This window comes from Gobius niger, assembly GCF_951799975.1.
Source record: "Gobius niger genome assembly, chromosome: 1".
Lineage (NCBI taxonomy): Eukaryota > Metazoa > Chordata > Actinopteri > Gobiiformes > Gobiidae > Gobius > Gobius niger.
The window spans coordinates 38,352,346-38,369,754 of NC_136852.1; the positions used below are offsets into that span (position 1 = coordinate 38,352,346).

The following is a 17,409-nucleotide window of genomic DNA, read 5'->3' on the forward strand; positions in this document are numbered from 1 at the left end:
TCGACTTATCGTTCAATAAATAACAGATAAATGATGCATTTTTGGGCTCAATATTTATCGTCTGTACATTTAGCATTTCCCCCCTATTTTTTTTCTTGGTAAAACTTAGATTTCTAACTGAAGCAAATTGAGTTACATTATATTTCATGGTTACTGCAGCTTGTATAGTATTTTAGGATATAATTATGCACTTTTATGCCTGAGAGTTGACAGTATCTAGTATCGTTAGCGTCAATAATATCGTTTATCGCGATACTTTCCTGCCTCAATGTATCGAACTTCAAATTCGATACATTGACAGCCCAATTTGGAAGCATCTTGTCATGGCGGACGCTGACGCATATTCGGTTTGGCGTAAGACCTCTTACCGATTTAGTGGTTTCGTGACAGGCCTAGTTGTGGCGCAAGATTTTATTCACAAAAATATCAGGCCCTTTGCAATTTTAGCGGACCTTTGTCATCGGGGGTCTCCCACAAAGGAAGTGACCATATTTGGATGACAGAGCGTGTCCAGCAGAGGCCGATGTAACCCGATTACATTAGGTGATCCAATCAAAGTTTCTGTCCCAGCTTTGGTTAGTTGCCGTTAGCATTAGCATGCCGTTAGCTAGCCTTGCAGAGGTTAAAACCAACTCAGCGATTTGAATTCTCCAGGTTCTGAGCTTCAAACTGACACGCAGCATATTCACCTGTACTGAACAAACTTGTAGCTAACTTTGTTTTCATCTCTGTTCCCCTGAGGCCTAGGGAGAAGTTGGAGGACTCGTTTTAAAGCCCTGACTTTGCTCTTTCCAATGCAATCCTAAAAATATCAGCCTGATGTGTTGGTGAGGAGGTACCAAAAGAAAAAGATCCTATATCTTTAGATCCAAGTTTTGATGCTGTTGGTCAATAGCTGGCGAAATATCACAAGTTGTATTTAGTCTGGGACCACCAGTTCATTTTCTGGTAGGAGAGGTGTGGTTTATGATCGTCCATAGTCGTTTATTGTGCTGAATGTCTCTCATATGTGTCTGCAGTCGCCACGGCCAATCGTATCAGATGATGTATGACGTACCCGCTGTAAACTTTCGATATATCATATTTTTGCCAATTTTTTTCTTTTTTTTCCCCCTTATTTTTGCCGCAATTTCTCCCAATTTCCCCCCGAATGATTCCCCATTTTTCACACATTCCTTGACATTGGAGATGAACCCGATATTGTAAATGTGCAGATCTTCCAAACATTATTGTGCTGTTTTCTGGTTCTAGACGACAAATATTTGAGTATAGGTATTAGGAAAAAAGGATTGTTCGGGTATCGGTGTCATAAATCAAGTGTCGTGAAAGTACTGGCATGGAAAGAAATGTAACTACCCGGCCCTCGTCCCGCGGATTCCAAACAGTGTGTGTGAGTGCATACGTGTGGTGCTGTTGCACAACATTAATAATGAGAAAAAAAATATAGTCATAGTTTATTCATTCATGTGCGCCATGTGTCATGTGATCTGCAAATAAGGTTTTTCTTATTTTGAATGCAAAAAATGTCCCTCCACAGGCAGAAATGTTCCAGGTGGAGTGAGAATAACTGAGGTTAATATATAAATCTGTGAGTAAATGAATGTCCAATTGGCAGATAATGATTGAAATATGTGCAGCCCTTTGGGAACGCGTGTTCATGTGCTGATATAGAAATGAATAACCCGTCAGTCCATACCAGACGTTAGGGCTGCACTCTTTCCACGACCATTGCAATTTTTATATTTGATACATTTAAATGCATAAACTGCTAAAATGGTGAGTGAAGGACATTTGCACTCAAAGCTCTTTACTCAAGAGCAGCTGTGTGGGTTTAATCGTACGCCTCACCTATACATGAATATAATGCACATTAATAAAGGAACAGGCCACCGTTTTTACATACTGTGGATGTTGTGGCTAACAAAAATGCTAAAAGCAAAGTAGTTCTTAGAGCCTTTATTAGCACAAGAGTACAGCGTGATGACAGTCGCAGGAGAGTCTGCAGGTTTAACAAAGCAGCCAGCCTTTGTACCACAGAGAGTGGTTTACAACAAAGCATTCTTTACCAGGACACACAAACAGATGTCATAAATACAACTGTAACAACAAGTGGACAACTGTAATCTAACTTTTTTTCATGGTCACTCAGGTCAGCAGGAGAAGGCCAACTTAGGTCAACAGGAGGTCACAGGAGATAGCAAAGAAACAACTGTTATTTCACTTTAAGCTAAGAACATATTATATTTAGAAAACTGCAAACAAGAAGACACATATTTCCACAATACTGAGATATGTTCTTACCTGAGCTTAGACGAGTTCATGTGTACCTGTCTGGTCTTTACGCGTACGCTCAGTCTAGGGCTGCAACTAACGATTATTTTTCTAATTGATTAATCTATCAATTATTTTTACGATTAATCGAGTAGTCGCTTGGCTGTGAATGGTGTAGGAAAATTGTATTTTTTCTATTGTTTTTAATCACACATAGCTTAAGTGGCGCTGCTTGAGGATGTGTTGATGGAGTAAACTAAAGGGAAATGTTTGTTGGAGGCTCTATTTATGAAATTTACACTGAACAAAATGTACACATACCCTAACTATTTCATCAAAAATACTACATTTTTATGTCAATTTTGATCCATTTGAGTCTGTGTGAACCAGAAAACGATTAATCAATTACTTAAATAGTTCTCGACTATTTCAATAATCGGTTAGTCGTCGATTAATCGATTGTCGTTTTAGCCCGAGCTCAGTCACGCACAAAGATGATGTTAGGAACATGCTGGAGAGAATAAATGCCATCGACCCAAACGGGGGTGAAGTTGGAAGTGGCCAAGCTCTTCAGTGATGTGAGTAGTTACATGATTAAAGTCGAGCTACACAAAATGAAACTTGTGGATTTTCTAAGTGGATATAAAAGGGAACTATATTATAAGGCGTAGCAACACCTTAGGAGCACTTCGACGTCCGTGCAGTATTAACGTCTCTCCTAAAGAATTCTGAAGATATGAATGATCTTAAAATCGCAATATTGTTCCTCAGAATAATTGTGACTCATAAGTAAGGCTGCACAATATATCACACAGATATTGTATGATATTAGGTGCTGCAATATCCGTATCGCAAGAAGCCAGACTCTATGGCAACATCACTGAAGTTTTCATCTGACTGAGATCCACACAATTTAAATGTTTTAATTAAGGCCAGACACGGCAGCAAAACTCAAGGTTTTCAAGGTTTTGGGAAAGAAAACCCAATCTTGACGATAACATTATTTCACTGAGTCAATGCTTCTCCACAGATTTATTTGTGAAATTGTACTCTCAAAGGCCATTTCTCCAAATGCATTTTTGTCACATTTTGCCGACAACATGTCCTCTTAAGTTACTCCTGCAGAGTCCAAGCCTTCAGCCTGGCTTCTGTCAGTCTACCCCATGGCATCTAATCTTTATAACGAATATGTGACAAAATAAAACATTCAAACCTGGCTCTGAACATTCTTTAGCATGAAACAAATGATTGTTATACAAAAACATGAAGCGACAGAAAACACATTTTGTTGTCATATTAATCTCAATATTAGGGACGTCACTATAATCATGACTAAATGTCCGATTATTGTGAAGAAAGATATTGCGACTTTACGATTATTCACGGTTATCAAAATGAGGGGAAAAAATACAGATCATTTCTCTAAATCTGTGCAGTCCAGTCTAAAATACAAGACATATATACATTTTTATGTGTATTTAAGTTTTTTTTAAATTGAGAATATATTAAACATTCAGCCTACAAAAGAATAAATTGACAATGGAATATTATTAGCCATATCAAAAGGGAGAAAATCCAAACCTTTACAGATGATTAAAGGGTTGTGTTAATTGAAAACAATCAGCCTGTGTTTTCTTTATCGTCATGCTTTCATCCTAATGTTAAAAAGAAATGAAGTGAAGAGTTTAAATGAATGAATAACCAGTAGAATGTCATTATTAGTCATATAGGAGCAAATTGGTGTGCTTCTTTTGGGACTCTTCCGTTGGCGACGTCATGTGTTCGGGCGGATGTTCCTGCTGAGTGCGAGGCCCTTTTCCTGTTGGACTCCTGTGGCCTGTGGAGGAGCAGTGCAATATGAAAAGGGCGTCGCACTCGGACCCCCATGGTCCCGCGGCCCCTGCTTTGGGAACCCCTGATGTAGACGACTCTGCGGTGGTCTGTGGCTTTGACGTTGTTGCACTACTGTTCCATCTCTAAAGCAGTGCAATAGTAATGTCATAGCATCAGCCCACCGCTACAGCGCCCCCTAGTGTCTGCCACTGCCACAGTGCCCCCTAGTGTCTGTCACTGCCACAGCGCCCCCTACTGTCTGCCACTGCCACAGCGCCCCTACTGTCTGCCACTGCTACAGCGCCCCCTACTGTCTGCCACTGCCACAGTGCCCCCTAGTGTCTGCCACTGCCACAGTGCCCCCTAGTGTCTGCCACTGCTACAGCGCCCCCTACTGTCTGCCACTGCCACAGTGCCCCCTAGTGTCTGCCACTGCCACAGTGCCCCCTAGTGTCTGCCACCGCTACAGCGCCCCCTAGTGTCTGCCACTGCCACAGTGCCCCCTAGTGTCTGCCACCGCTACAGCGCCCCCTAGTGTCTGCCACCGCTACAGCGCCCCCTAGTGTCTGCCACTGCCACAGTGCCCCCTAGTGTCTGCCACTGCCACAGTGCCCCCTAGTGTCTGTCACTGCTACAGTGCCCCCTAGTGTCTGCCACTGCCACAGCGCCCCCTAGTGTCTGCCACTGCCACAGTGCCCCCTAGTGTCTGCCACCGCTACAGCGCCCCCTAGTGTCTGCCACTGCCACAGTGCCCCCTAGTGTCTGCCACTGCCACAGTGTCCCCTAGTGTCTGCCACTGCCACAGTGCCCCCTAGTGTCTGCCACTGCCACAGTGCCCCCTAGTGTCTGCCACTGCCACAGTGCCCCCTAGTGTCTGCCACTGCTACAGCGCCCCCTAGTGTCTGTTACAGTTCCACCTCCTGTTTGCTACAGTTCCCCCTCCTGTTTGCTACAGTTCCCCCTCCTGTTTGCTACAGTTCCCCCTCCTGTCTGCTACAGTTCCCCCTCCTGTCTGCTACAGTTCCCCCTCCTGTCTGCTACAGTTCCCCCTCCTGTCTGCTACAGTTCCCCCTCCTGTTTGCTACAGTTCCCCCTCCTGTCTGCTACAGTTCCCCCTCCTGTCTGCTACAGTTCCCCCTCCTGTTTGCTACAGTTCCCCCTCCTGTCTGCTACAGTTCCCCCTCCTGTCTGCTACAGTTCCCCCTCCTGTCTGCTACAGTTCCCCCTCCTGTTTGCTACAGTTCCCCCTCCTGTCTGTTCAGTTCCCCCTCCTGTCTGCTACAGTTCCCCCTCCTGTTTGCTACAGTTCCCCCTCCTGTCTGCTACAGTTCCCCCTCCTGTCTGCTACAGTTCCCCCTCCTGTTTGCTACAGTTCCCCCTCCTGTCTGCTACAGTTCCCCCTCCTGTCTGCTACAGTTCCCCCTCCTGTTTGCTACAGTTCCCCCTCCTGTCTGCTACAGTTCCCCCTCCTGTCTGCTACAGTTCCCCCTCCTGTTTGCTACAGTTCCCCCTCCTGTTTGCTACAGTTCCCCCTCCTGTCTGCTACAGTTCCCCCTCCTGTCTGCTACAGATCCCCCTCCTGTCTGCTACAGTTCCCCCTCCTGTCTGCTACAGTTTCCCCTCCTGTTTGCTACAGTTCCCCCTCCTGTCTGCTACAGTTCCCCCTCCTGTCTGCTACAGTTCCCCCTCCTGTCTGCTACAGGAGTGTTCCTTTATTTAACGTTTCGGCCAGTGGCCTTCATCAGGCAAAATGTTTTTTATGAATGAGCATATGTAAAATAAGCCATTTTAAATAAAACGTATCATAAACTAAAAGATACAAAATAACAAAATACAATACAATACAGTTATGCTAGATTAAAAAAAAATATTTAAAAACTATTTAAAAAAATGTAAGTAATAGATAAAAATAATAAAGAAGAAAAATAATCATTTTTAAATAATGACAAAGAAAGAAAATTAGAAATAAACAGTCCGCTCATGTTCACTGCACAAAGAAATCTAAAAATAAGTAAACTTTTAGTGAAATACATACTGTTAGGAAACCAAACACATTCTCTGAGCAGCGATCAGGCGACTGAAAGGGGGCGTGGCATGATGCTAGCAAAACTACAACTTTTCTGACCCAAACTGCACTCATAAGACATACAACTTCTCGTGCTGTCACTATTTATACACAGAAGCAACGTAAACGGTGCATTTCTGTGTAAAAAGTCACTTTAATCTCACCTTTAATCTCAGACTCCAGTCTCTCCCTGCCTCACTCCTGTGCTGTCCATACAGCCATATCATCCAAATAAAGCGGTAGTTTCCTCTTCCATCATCGTCCCTGTTCTCTAATGTCCTCGGGGTCAGACATCTCTATGTGACACTTGTCTCTGTTTCACCGTAATGTAAACATGAGCCATGAGCTTTATTGTGAAATGCACCGTCTCGGCTGTTCCATGTCAGGCCTGTTTCTTCGACTTTTGCGCTGCACGGTGTAGTTACTTGGAGCTCCTCGTCTTATTTATCTCAGAAAAAGCCAGGATGAAGTGGAGAAAGACACCGCGGGTCCATGAGCTGCTGAGCCTCACGTTGTAGCTACTTTCACTTTCGTTCTCCCGTATGTGTGAGCAGAGCCGCTGACAGAGGACGGGCGTCAGACTCACGTATCAGCTGTTTCACTGTAGAACCAGAGTATCTGAGGTTTAAACAACTGTAGAAGTCTGGCCTATTGAAGGAAACATCTCACCAAGACACAGAGCCACTGACCTCAGCTGCTTATGTGCACACAGGAGACGCTCCCGTCCTCCACACTCTCCTCAATGTTCAAACTTTCTCTTCCAAAACAAAGGAGTTGATCATTGACTTTAGCCGCAGTAAGGATGCTTGTGGAAGGAGCAGTCTTCATAATAAAAATGTGGACATTGTTGACTCTTATCGGTACTTGGGCACCATATTTGACCCTCAGCAAACGTTTGAGTCAAATACAGAAGCGATTATTAAAAAAGGTCAACAGAGAATCTATCTTCTGAGGAAGCTCCGTTCTTTGAATGTCTGAGACAATTCTATGTAACTTTTACAATTCTTTTATTCCCTTATTATTATTCCCTTATTTCCCTTGAACCTTGTCGGTTCAAGGGATTGAAAAAAACAAGAACGGTCTGAACAACATTGTGAAAAGCGGCTCTAATATGATAGGAGTCCAGCTGAAGGACTTAAGTTCACTCTGGAAGAAACGAGATACTGATAAGGCCAAACAAATCATGAGCTGAACAGAGCACCTTCTGTCCTCTGAGTTTCTGTTGTTGCCCTCTGGGCGGCGCTATAATGTGAAGCCAACTACAAAGACTCGTTATCTGTTATTTCATACCTTCAGCTGTAAAGCTGCTAAACAAGGATGAATCTCATTTTAATCATTAATGTGTCGTCTTAGATCAATTATGGCTCCAAGTCTTTGTTTTCTTGCTGACTTGTTTTATTTATTTGTGTGTGTTAGGCCTGTTCTTCTTTGTACTGCGTTTATGGGATGGATGAATGTTTGTCCGGGAAGCTGAAAGTGAATTGCCCCTCGGGGAGAAATAAAGTCGTCTGAATCTGAATTTAGTCAGATCAAAGTTGGCAGCCCTACATACTGTACATTTACTGTTGATTGTTGTGGTTAGTGAAACAATCTGCTGGTGAAAAAAAAAAGCTTAATATAAAAGAATCATAATAGAAAATATATTGCGTGTAAAATTTGATAAACAAATCTCATTTTAGTGGAAATAGTTTTTTTACACACTCATGAGCAGGTTCGGGACTGTATGGGTGGATGACTGCACACAGGAGCTTTTGTCACCATAATACGTTCTTAACACAAATACTCCTCAATTAAACTCGTAGTACAGGACTGCAGTAAATGTACTTTGCTCACTGTCATCTCCGTTACAGGCTGGAGCTCCTCGCCCAGCGCCTCGCCGTGTTGGTCCTGGGGGTGGGCCCCTATCGATGTTGCCTCTGCTCCGCTTCAGTCAGTAGTGCAATATTGCTTATAGGGTCTCACCTCCAGGAGAAACTACAGAGAGAGAGAGAGTACCCAGAGGGGAGAGAGAGTACCCAAAGGAGAGTAAGTACCTGGACTAGAGAGCTCCAACCCGACTGAAGTCTGACGGGACCTGTCAGAACCCGACGGGCTCGGTCGGACTCGGACACATCAGCGCGTTAAGACTGAAACTGATGCATAATTAAAATGGGCCTGTTTCGTTTGATGCAACTTAGCGTTGGTTTTTGTGAGAAAAAAATCAAATAACGTCAGCCGCCCCACACATGGCTGGGGCATTAGCGGACCGCTGTGTTTACGCACAACCAGAGGAACCAAGCTCAGCAAGACCCGGAGCTCAGGCCCTGCTCCGGGATGTCCGACTTTAGAGAGGGAGCGCCCCGTGGAGCTCGCTCAACTCAGAGGTGAAGTGATGGAGACAGTCTGGTACTGTCTGAAACTGTGGCGGTGCAGGACGCAGCGCTCCAGTGTGTGTTGGCACATGGCACTTCAACCGCTTTCCTTAAACCGTACAGTGCTTTAAACACCCGTACAGTGCTTTAAACACATGATTGTAGGAGAGAGAGAGCAAACAGGTTACAGTGAGTTGGCGACAGACAGGAGTTTACCTTCCCAGAGTGACGTTCTGGCGATAGTTTCTCTTTTTCCGCTGCTTCTCTCGTCCCTCCCAACAAAGTTTACAGCAGTGTCCATGTCCGGCCCAGGCCTTAGAGTCGTCTGTGTCACTGCCGAAGGGTAAAGAGCCAGTGTTTACATCACCTCTGAGGTGAAACTGTTTCAAAGCGTCGCGGTGCGTTGGCTTTAATGGCTGATCCAAAGCAGTGCACAAGGCGCCAGGAGGCAACAGCGGGTTTGAGAGCCCCCTCTCAAGAATCCCGCCCCCCCCTTCGAACAATGTAGTTCCCACGTCCTTGATTTTAATTGTTGAGCTCGGTCGGACGCAGACACAAATATCTAAACGCTTATCGGGGTCGGTGTGGATTCGATCACTGCTCTGTCGGACGAGGGCCGGGCTCGGACGGAAACAATCGTCCCGATCCGCACTCTAACCTGCAGGTGAGAGAGAGTACACGGACGTAAGAGAGTACCCGGAGGAGTAATCTGCAGCTCAAGCTTCACATCGATAACTGCAGCTGAAATCAGTTTTCGACCAGGTTTTTTTTATTCTTGATGTTACGCGATTAAACTGGTAAGATCTACATTTTGTCAGTTTGTGTGGGGTTTGTGTGGTCCTGAGCCTCTTTCCCTGTTGCACTCCTGTAGGGGGCAGCAGCGAGCAGTGCAATACTGAAAGGGCATCAGTACCGCACACTTCTACTACTACCACCACTACTACTGCTAACGTATTTGATGGTTTAATAAAAGTGTTTTTGGTTCAGTTATGTGAACTGTCTTGTTTGCTCCTTGATCACAAACGATGCTGTAATAAAAAGAACATGTACCGTATTTAACTAAGACTATGAAACATATGAAAATAATTAGTATTTTCAAGCCATTTTGTTTTCCTTGTCCAATTACATCAATAATAAAAAATAAACTTACCACTGTGTTTGTCTTAAATCCTTTCATTTGTAAATTAATTTTTGACCATGAGAAAGAAAAACGGTAATCGAGCGGCAGAAAGAAGTTTGGTGTGAGAAAGAAACATGTGAGGGACTGGAGAGAAGCGGAGGTTCCTCTCACTGCTATGAAGAAAACAAAAAAAGCTACAAACATGGCTTTATTTCTTTAAAGATTTGCAAACAGGAATGAGGGGAATTTGAATCGTATCCAGGTTGAACTGATGTGATGCTCTGATCTGTTACATGGAATTAAAATGTCAGTGTAGATAATAGTTTCCTAAATAGTGTGTGACTCATTTTGGCTCGTTCTCCCCTGAACATGATCCAAAATGTCATATTTGCTCCGACGACAGATTATTTGAATTCCTTTTGATGCGACACTAGGGTCTGTATATTTGTTCCTTGTCATGTCCTCTGTGTGTTTTCACTGCTCGAATCCTGAAGAAACTCTGAATGTGCAGTCATGTCCAAATTTAAGCATCTGTCGCCCCCTGCAGGACACAGACCGCAGTTACAGCTCAGTCACATGACTCAGAAATGAAACTGTTTTATGTGTCGTTTTATTGTTTTGTAAAAACAACCCACACCCCCCAAAAAATCTAAACAGAAATAAGAATCTTCCCTTTCACAAACACGACGTTCATCAGCGGCAAAAACTAAAAGACAGAAATAAAAAATGTGCCATGGGAGTGGACCGGGGGGTCTTGGACACCACTTTAGGAAGTTTTGTTCATTGTCAGTATAGTTTTGCCAAAAAAGAAAAATGATTGTGCTTTCTGGTCCCTCTTTGATAACATGGTTCACTTCAGCTCTCAACCACATTTTACACTTTACTCTGATTCTGGAGAAACAAAACAATAACTCAGGCTCCACCAGGTGGACATGATGGGAACTGCATTTCATTAGATAAGTTCATTCTGATTTATAAATAGCTTCATTTTTCTTAGTGATTGATGAAGTGAAAGTTTGCGGGTTGACTTAAAGTCATTTAAAGTTCATCGACTTAAAGTGATGTTTATTTATTGCGTCCTGCACTTCAGGCGCAGACACAAGGTGGCGCTCCTCTCGCTCTACAGCTCGTCGTGGCGCAGCGGCTCTGTGCTGGGCTGGATGAACACGCCCTCCATGGTGCGCCAGTGGCTGTGGGCGCTCAGGGCGCTGGCGCCGTGCACCTCGCGCTGCCCGCGGATGGGGTGGCCGTACTGTTCGCCGGTGATGGACAGGAACACGTCTGTACCCACGTGTTTAAAGGTCACGCTCTCGTCACGCTCCCAGGTCACGCCGTCGCACTGCACCGCCCACACATCCAGGTCATCGCCCTCGCCGCGCTCGCCAAACGCACTCACCTCCTGTGGGAAGAGACGTTTGCATGAGGGAAGTCACGTTCCTGAGCGAGCGGCTCTTTAAGGAGGACGCTTCAAACCCGGTCTCCATTGTGAAAAGAGCTGGATCTTCTTTTCAGTCAATTTTACCCAGAACACCCCTGAACGAAGACACGAGTCAGCCCAACAGCGGCGCAGGCCACACAAGGCAACGCAGTCTGCGCTAAAGTGCAAACTAAATGCACGAACAACTCGCGCTGCACAAAAATAAATCGTATCGGGATATCAGGCGATGAGAAGCCACAATATATCACAACAGATGAAGAATCTGACTGATGATGACACTTTGTTTTGCAAACTCAGCCCAAAGATGCACTGAATTTACAAATGTTTCAAAAGTTCTACAACAGTAAAAGGGAAACAGGCCTGTAGTTTATAAAGATGTTTATCTACTGCCTGAACAGAGGAATCACTTTTGATACTTTCATACTGTCAGGAAACTGTCCGGTTTACAACGATGAGTTACAGATGGATGTTAACGGCTGAGAGATACTTTCAATAACACTTTTCAAAGTCTTCATATCTATGTCGTAATTTTTTTACACCATCTAACAATGTCCAGTGTCTCCTTTTCCTCCACAGGTCTGAGGAACAAAGTCATAGGATCTGTGTCTATGAGCTCACAGTTATATTTCTCAACATTTGCAATTTTTGCAGCGAGGTTCAGGCCGGTGTTCATTTCGTCGACTAAAAGATTTAGTCTTAATTTTAGTCAAAGTGATATTTTTGACGACTAAAATTGGACTAAAACTAAATTAAAAGTTGTTCATGAGACTAAAACTATGACTAAAATGTCCAGATATTTTAGTCGACTAAAATGAGAATAAATAAAAATGAAAAGCAGAGACTAAAATCATGTAAACTTGTATTGAGCGTCTGAAAGAGCCTCAGATCATGTAAATTCTCTGCCAAAGGATCAGCTTTGAGCTTTGTTCATGTGGAGCAGCTCCATGAAGCAGAGGAACAAGATTAAATACGATTATAATTAATATTATCAATGCAAAGTCCACTAAATTAGTCTTCAATTTACTCGACTAAATTTACTTGCAATTTTAGTCGACTAAATCTTGACAAAAATGGAATTACATTTTCGTCAAAAGACTAAAACTAAATTTAAATATGTCAAAATTAACACTGCTCCGGGCCAACGTTTACAAACAATTTATTAAATGTATTGAGTTTAAACCTCATCTTTGAAATATTGTGGATAATTGATGATTCTTGGTTTATTTCGTATTATTCTATTTAAGATGTTCCATAAATAAGATAATAAGAATTCTTTTGTTCTATTATTTATACATTTTTTGAAAAGTGAAATTGTTTTCTTGCATGCATTGAGCATTCCCTTAGGCATCCATGGGTTTTCTGTCTTTTGAATGGCTGTTTGAAATGAAAAGAGCTGTAAATCCCATCACTAGTTTGGACCAATTTTTAAAAAGCCTCTGGACTCTTCCCTCCTTTACCTGAAGCTCTCTCACCTTTAGTTCATACTTTTAGGTCCTAAGCCGTGACTGACACATTTTACAGTGAAAATATAAATGTAACTAAACCCGATAATGAGGGTCTTCTGTTCCGGTGAGTGAAGCCATGGTGTGTTCAAGGGCTTCAGGCAGAAGAATAAACTGGTTACTGAAGCCGTTTTAGTCCAGCCCTTTCTCCTCAGGGCTGCTCTGAAACTATTTCCTCACAATGAAGAGGCCACGCCCAGAGCCGGCCAGCGCAAAGACAAAACCACGAAACCTGACCGCCAGGATTCACTTACAACTTGTGTTTCTGCAGAAAATACACAAAGACAGATCCGCCCGATCTCCAGCTGAGAGAAACACTTTCCATCATCGCTCTGGTCAAAGCCGTGACTGAGACTAAAACTAAAGTATAAGTAGTTAAGGAGACGGAAACTGTGAGTAAAATCTGCAGATATTTTGGTAAACTCCTGAAAACTATGACTAAAGTAACCTGGTAGTAGACATGGGGGAGTCATTACTAGAGGTCGACCGATACAGGTTTTTCTAAGGCTGATGCCCATTTTTTGGGGATCTTTATTGGCCGATGTCGATATGCAATTTTATTTTATCACTTTAGTTGATTCAATCATAGTTTCTGTCCCAGCTTTGATAAGTTTCCATTAGCATTAGCATGCTGCTGTTAGCATTAGCATACTGTTGCTAACCGCAGCATTTTGCGTGATGATCAAAAATACAATTGTGGAGGTTAAAACTCAGTGATTGAATTGGTTGGACAGGGGGAGGGTTTATTACCTGGTGGTTGGACAGGGGGAGGGTTTATTACCTGGTGGTTGGACAGGGGGAGTGTTTGTTACCTGGTGGTTGGACAGGGGGAGGGTTTATTACCTGGTTGTTGGACAGGGGGAGTGTTTGTTACCTGGTGGTTGGACAGGGGGAGTGTTTGTTACCTGGTGGTTGGACAGGGGGAGTGTTTGTTACCTGGTGGTTGGACAGGGGGAGGGTTTATTACCTGGTGGTTGGACAGGGGGAGGGTTTACCTGGTGGTTGGACAGGGGGAGTGTTTATTACCTGGTGGTTGGACAGGGGGAGGGTTTATTACCTGGTGGTTGGACAGGGGGAGTGTTTATTACCTGGTGGTTGGACAGGGGGAGTGTTTGTTACCTGGTGGTTGGACAGGGGGAGGGTTTATTACCTGGTGGTTGGACAGGGGGAGTGTTTATTACCTGGTGGTTGGACAGGGGGAGGGTTTATTACCTGGTGGTTGGACAGGGGGAGGGTTTATTACCTGGTGGTTGGACAGGGGGAGTGTTTATTACCTGGTGGTTGGACAGGGGGAGGGTTTATTACCTGGTTGTTGGACAGGGGGAGTGTTTATTACCTGGTGGTTGGACAGGGGGAGTGTTTATTACCTGGTGGTTGGACAGGGGGAGGGTTTATTACCTGGTGGTTGGACAGGGGGAGGGTTTATTACCTGGTGGTTGGACAGGGGGAGGGTTTATTACCTGGTGGTTGGACAGGGGGAGTGTTTATTACCTGGTGGTTGGACAGGGGGAGTGTTTGTTACCTGGTGGTTGGACAGGGGGAGTGTTTGTTACCTGGTGGTTGGACAGGGGGAGTGTTTATTACCTGGTGGTTGGACAGGGGGAGGGTTTATTACCTGGTGGTTGGACAGGGGGAGTGTTTGTTACCTGGTGGTTGGACAGGGGGGAGCTGAAGTGGTGCGAGTGCAGGTTGCGGCCGGTCTTCATGTGCGTGATGCGGATCTGTTGCCCACACTTGATGGGCACGCCGCGGGCACACGGGCGGCCCGGCTTCCCTCGGATCTGCCAGTAGCTGTTGGCATCGTCCGCCGTGTCCACTCCGGTCACAGACTGCTGCCCGCTGCCTGGACACAGACACACAATCAGCAACAGGTTCACAAGGAAACACACTCTGTTTTTTAGAAGTTTAGAAGCCTCTCCTAAACTGTTCATTGAAGCTGAAGAACAGAAATGACTGAGGCTCAGAAATACATGAAGACTCATTTTCAAACAGTCTTGTTCCCTGATGAGGCCGTGTGACCCTGGATGGTCAGATGGATGGAGTAGTGGATGGTTGGTGAATGACCAACATGTCCAACAAAGCTGCGACGTCAGTAAGGAGGGGGCGGAGTCATGTTTTGGGCCAGAATCATGGTGAGAGAGCTGGTCAGTCCCTTTAGGATCCCTGAAGGTGTGAAAATGACCTCTTTCTGACTGACCACTGTCTTCTATGCTACAAAAAGAAGATGTTTCCCCGAACAAAATCATCTTCATCATGACAACGCGCCATGTCCTGCTGTAAAGAAAACCTCTGCATCACTGGCTGCTATGGGCATAAAAGGAGAGAAACTCATGATGTGGACCCCCTCCTCCCCTGACCTCAACCCTGTTGAGAACCTTTGGAGCCTCAACAAAAAAAAACTTCTATGAGGGTGGGAGGCAGTTTTCATCCAAACAGCAGCTCTGGGAGGTTATTCTAACATCCTGCAAACAAATGCTCTCACACAAGGGCTCCGATGGTAAAATATAACTCGACCTGTTAAGATGCTTCTGATTGAAATAGCTTTTGATTTCAGTAAGTATGACCTCCTAATGCTACAAATTCAACAAATGACCATTTTCAGTTAATTCCAAGCTTTTTGAAATGACTATTCTCACTGGGAGGTTTTTTCAAACACATTCATATGATCCTCTAACAGTTAAAGACTTGAAAATGATGCTGACTGTCACTTGAGTTGACAATTTAGAAAATCAGAGAAAAAGTTCATTTGCATAATCATTTGACGCGGCCTCGCTGTTTCGCAGAGGGTTTTACAACATATTTAATCATTAACAAAGCTCACTACTTTATTGTAGTCAAGAGCGGATTTCCCACCTAAGTGTATATGGGAATGCTATACCTCACTTTGAAGGCCAGAACCTGTAGAATTCAATCACAGAGTTAGCTTTAACCTTTGCAAATGCATGTCTGATCGCCGGTTACCAACAGCATGCTAAATGCTAACGGAAACTAATCAAGGCTGGGTCAGAAACTATGACTATGATCAGTGGCCTAATAAATAAAATCGGCCACTGCTGGAGCCAAGTGTTTGATTTGACAGTTGTATGATCAGATGACTTTAAGTGAGCTGGTTATTAATGTAAAATAGCCTGTCCCAAGGATAGTGCAAGTGACAGTGACAAGCCAGTGATCCTTGATAAACGTTTTTCCATTAGTTTTTTAGTAGATAATTTATAATTGATCTGCAACATCAACACAAGAAAAGATCAGACTTTATTGATCTCACAATTAAGATAAAAGGAACATTCACTTTTTCACAAAATCACTTTTAAGGAAGTCCCTTGGTATCGGTTAATATCGGATATCAGCAGATACTCAAACCCTCAGTATCGGGATCGGAAGCAAAAAAGCTGGATCAGTGCGTCTCCATATATTAGTTCCAACCATTTGCTCAGCGGAATTTTGCATCTTGTTTTGTTTATGAATTGATAGTCATTAGGAAAAAAAAAAACAGGCTCGGAATAAGATATCAACCTCTTAACCCCCACCTGAACAGAGCACATTTTCTCCAGTTTAGCTTTACCCAAATCGGAAAAAAAAGTGTCAAAATGGCAACAAAAATTTGACAAAAATGCAACGTGACAAAAACGTGTGACCAAATAGCTATGGAAAAAAAGGTAAAAAAAAGTGACTGCAACCCGGCGACAATATAAAGGAGAAAAGCTCCATTTAGATGAGTTTTCTAGGCCTTAGCTTTCAAATGAGGCCTGGCCTATAGGCTGTGACTTAACCTCTTAAACCCCGCCTGAACCGAGCATACTTTCCCCAGTTTGGCTTTATCCAAATTCAAAAGCTTCACACACAAAAAAGCATCAAAATAGCGACAAAAACGAGGACGTGTCAAAAGCGTGACAATAAAGCAACGAAGAAGCAACAAAAAAGCGACAATAGAGCAAAGAAAAAAAAAAACGTGCTGAATGAACAAAAAACAACAAAAAATCGACAAAAATGCTTCAAAAAGGTTATTATCACTTTTGTTGGTCTTAGCTTTCAAACGAGGCATTACACTGTTGCTCTCCTGTAGAGAATCTTTTAGATTTGGGTAAAGCCAAACTGGAGAAAATGCCCTCTTTAAAAAGGGACAGAACGAAACAGAAATCAAAGTAAATATAAAAGTATGAAAAAAGTAAGCTAATAATGATTTTGTTGAACCTAGAGAGCGTAAAGGGAAGGCTTATCGTTTCCCGGATGTTGTGACCCACATCTTCCTGAGACAGGTGTAAAATGTGCACAGCTGAGAATGGCTAAAACGGGAGGGCGTCAATTTTAAACATTTCTTTGCCCACTACTTCGTCAGGTCAATAACTTTTATTGTGTAAAAAAAAAGAAGAAGAAAAAGAAGAAGAAGCTGGTTCTAAATTTTGGCACAGCGTTTAACACTTGAAACAATAAACACCTAAAGGCAAAGGAAATGAATTAACTCCCGTGTTACATGAGGTTTACGGACAGACTAAGCTGTAATATGATGTTTGGCAAGTGACTGTGACGAAATAGATTGATATTTAAGGATAAAAGTCGACATTTATTGATAAAAAGATGAATGTCCGTGCTTACCTGATCCGTACTTGACGTCGTGCGAGTGCAGCCGGACGTTGTGCCTGGTGTTGAGCAGTTTCACCAAAGATCCGCAGGTCACGAGGCTCGAGTCCGAGTCCCGAGCTTCAGCCCCAGTCCAGGCCCAGGCCCAGGAGCAGGTGAGGAGCAGCAGCAGGCGGCCCAGGAGCGGCCCGGAGCCGGGTACGAGCCGCAGCATCTTCGCTCTATTCCTCCTCCGCATCTGAGCTCATCCC

At 43.8% G+C, this 17,409-nt stretch overlaps 1 protein-coding gene across 1 annotated transcript; it reads right to left on the reverse strand.

Annotated features, from left to right (window-relative positions):
• Positions 1-10,744: 10,744 nt before the first annotated feature.
• Positions 10,745-17,409, reverse strand: sdf2l1 (stromal cell-derived factor 2-like 1). The gene is made up of 3 exons (XM_079561679.1): positions 17,174-17,409; positions 14,227-14,423; positions 10,745-11,039 (listed from the first exon to the last, which is right to left on the reverse strand). The coding sequence occupies exons 1-3, from the start codon at positions 17,394-17,396 to the stop codon at positions 10,761-10,763; spliced, it is 699 nt and encodes a 232-aa protein (XP_079417805.1). The 5' UTR covers positions 17,397-17,409; the 3' UTR covers positions 10,745-10,760.

Bases quoted from the DNA above. Each gene is read 5' to 3' on its own strand.
- sdf2l1 (XM_079561679.1), bottom strand. From the start codon at position 17,396: ATGCGGAGGAGGAATAGAGCGAAGATGCTGCGGCTCGTACCCGGCTCC. The intron at 14,424-17,173 runs GTAAGCACGGAC...GTCTGTGTCCAG, and splicing joins CGACGTCAAGTACGGATCAG to GCAGCGGGCAGCAGTCTGTG. The intron at 11,040-14,226 runs GTAACAAACACT...CTCTTCCCACAG, and splicing joins CCCCCCTGTCCAACCACCAG to GAGGTGAGTGCGTTTGGCGA.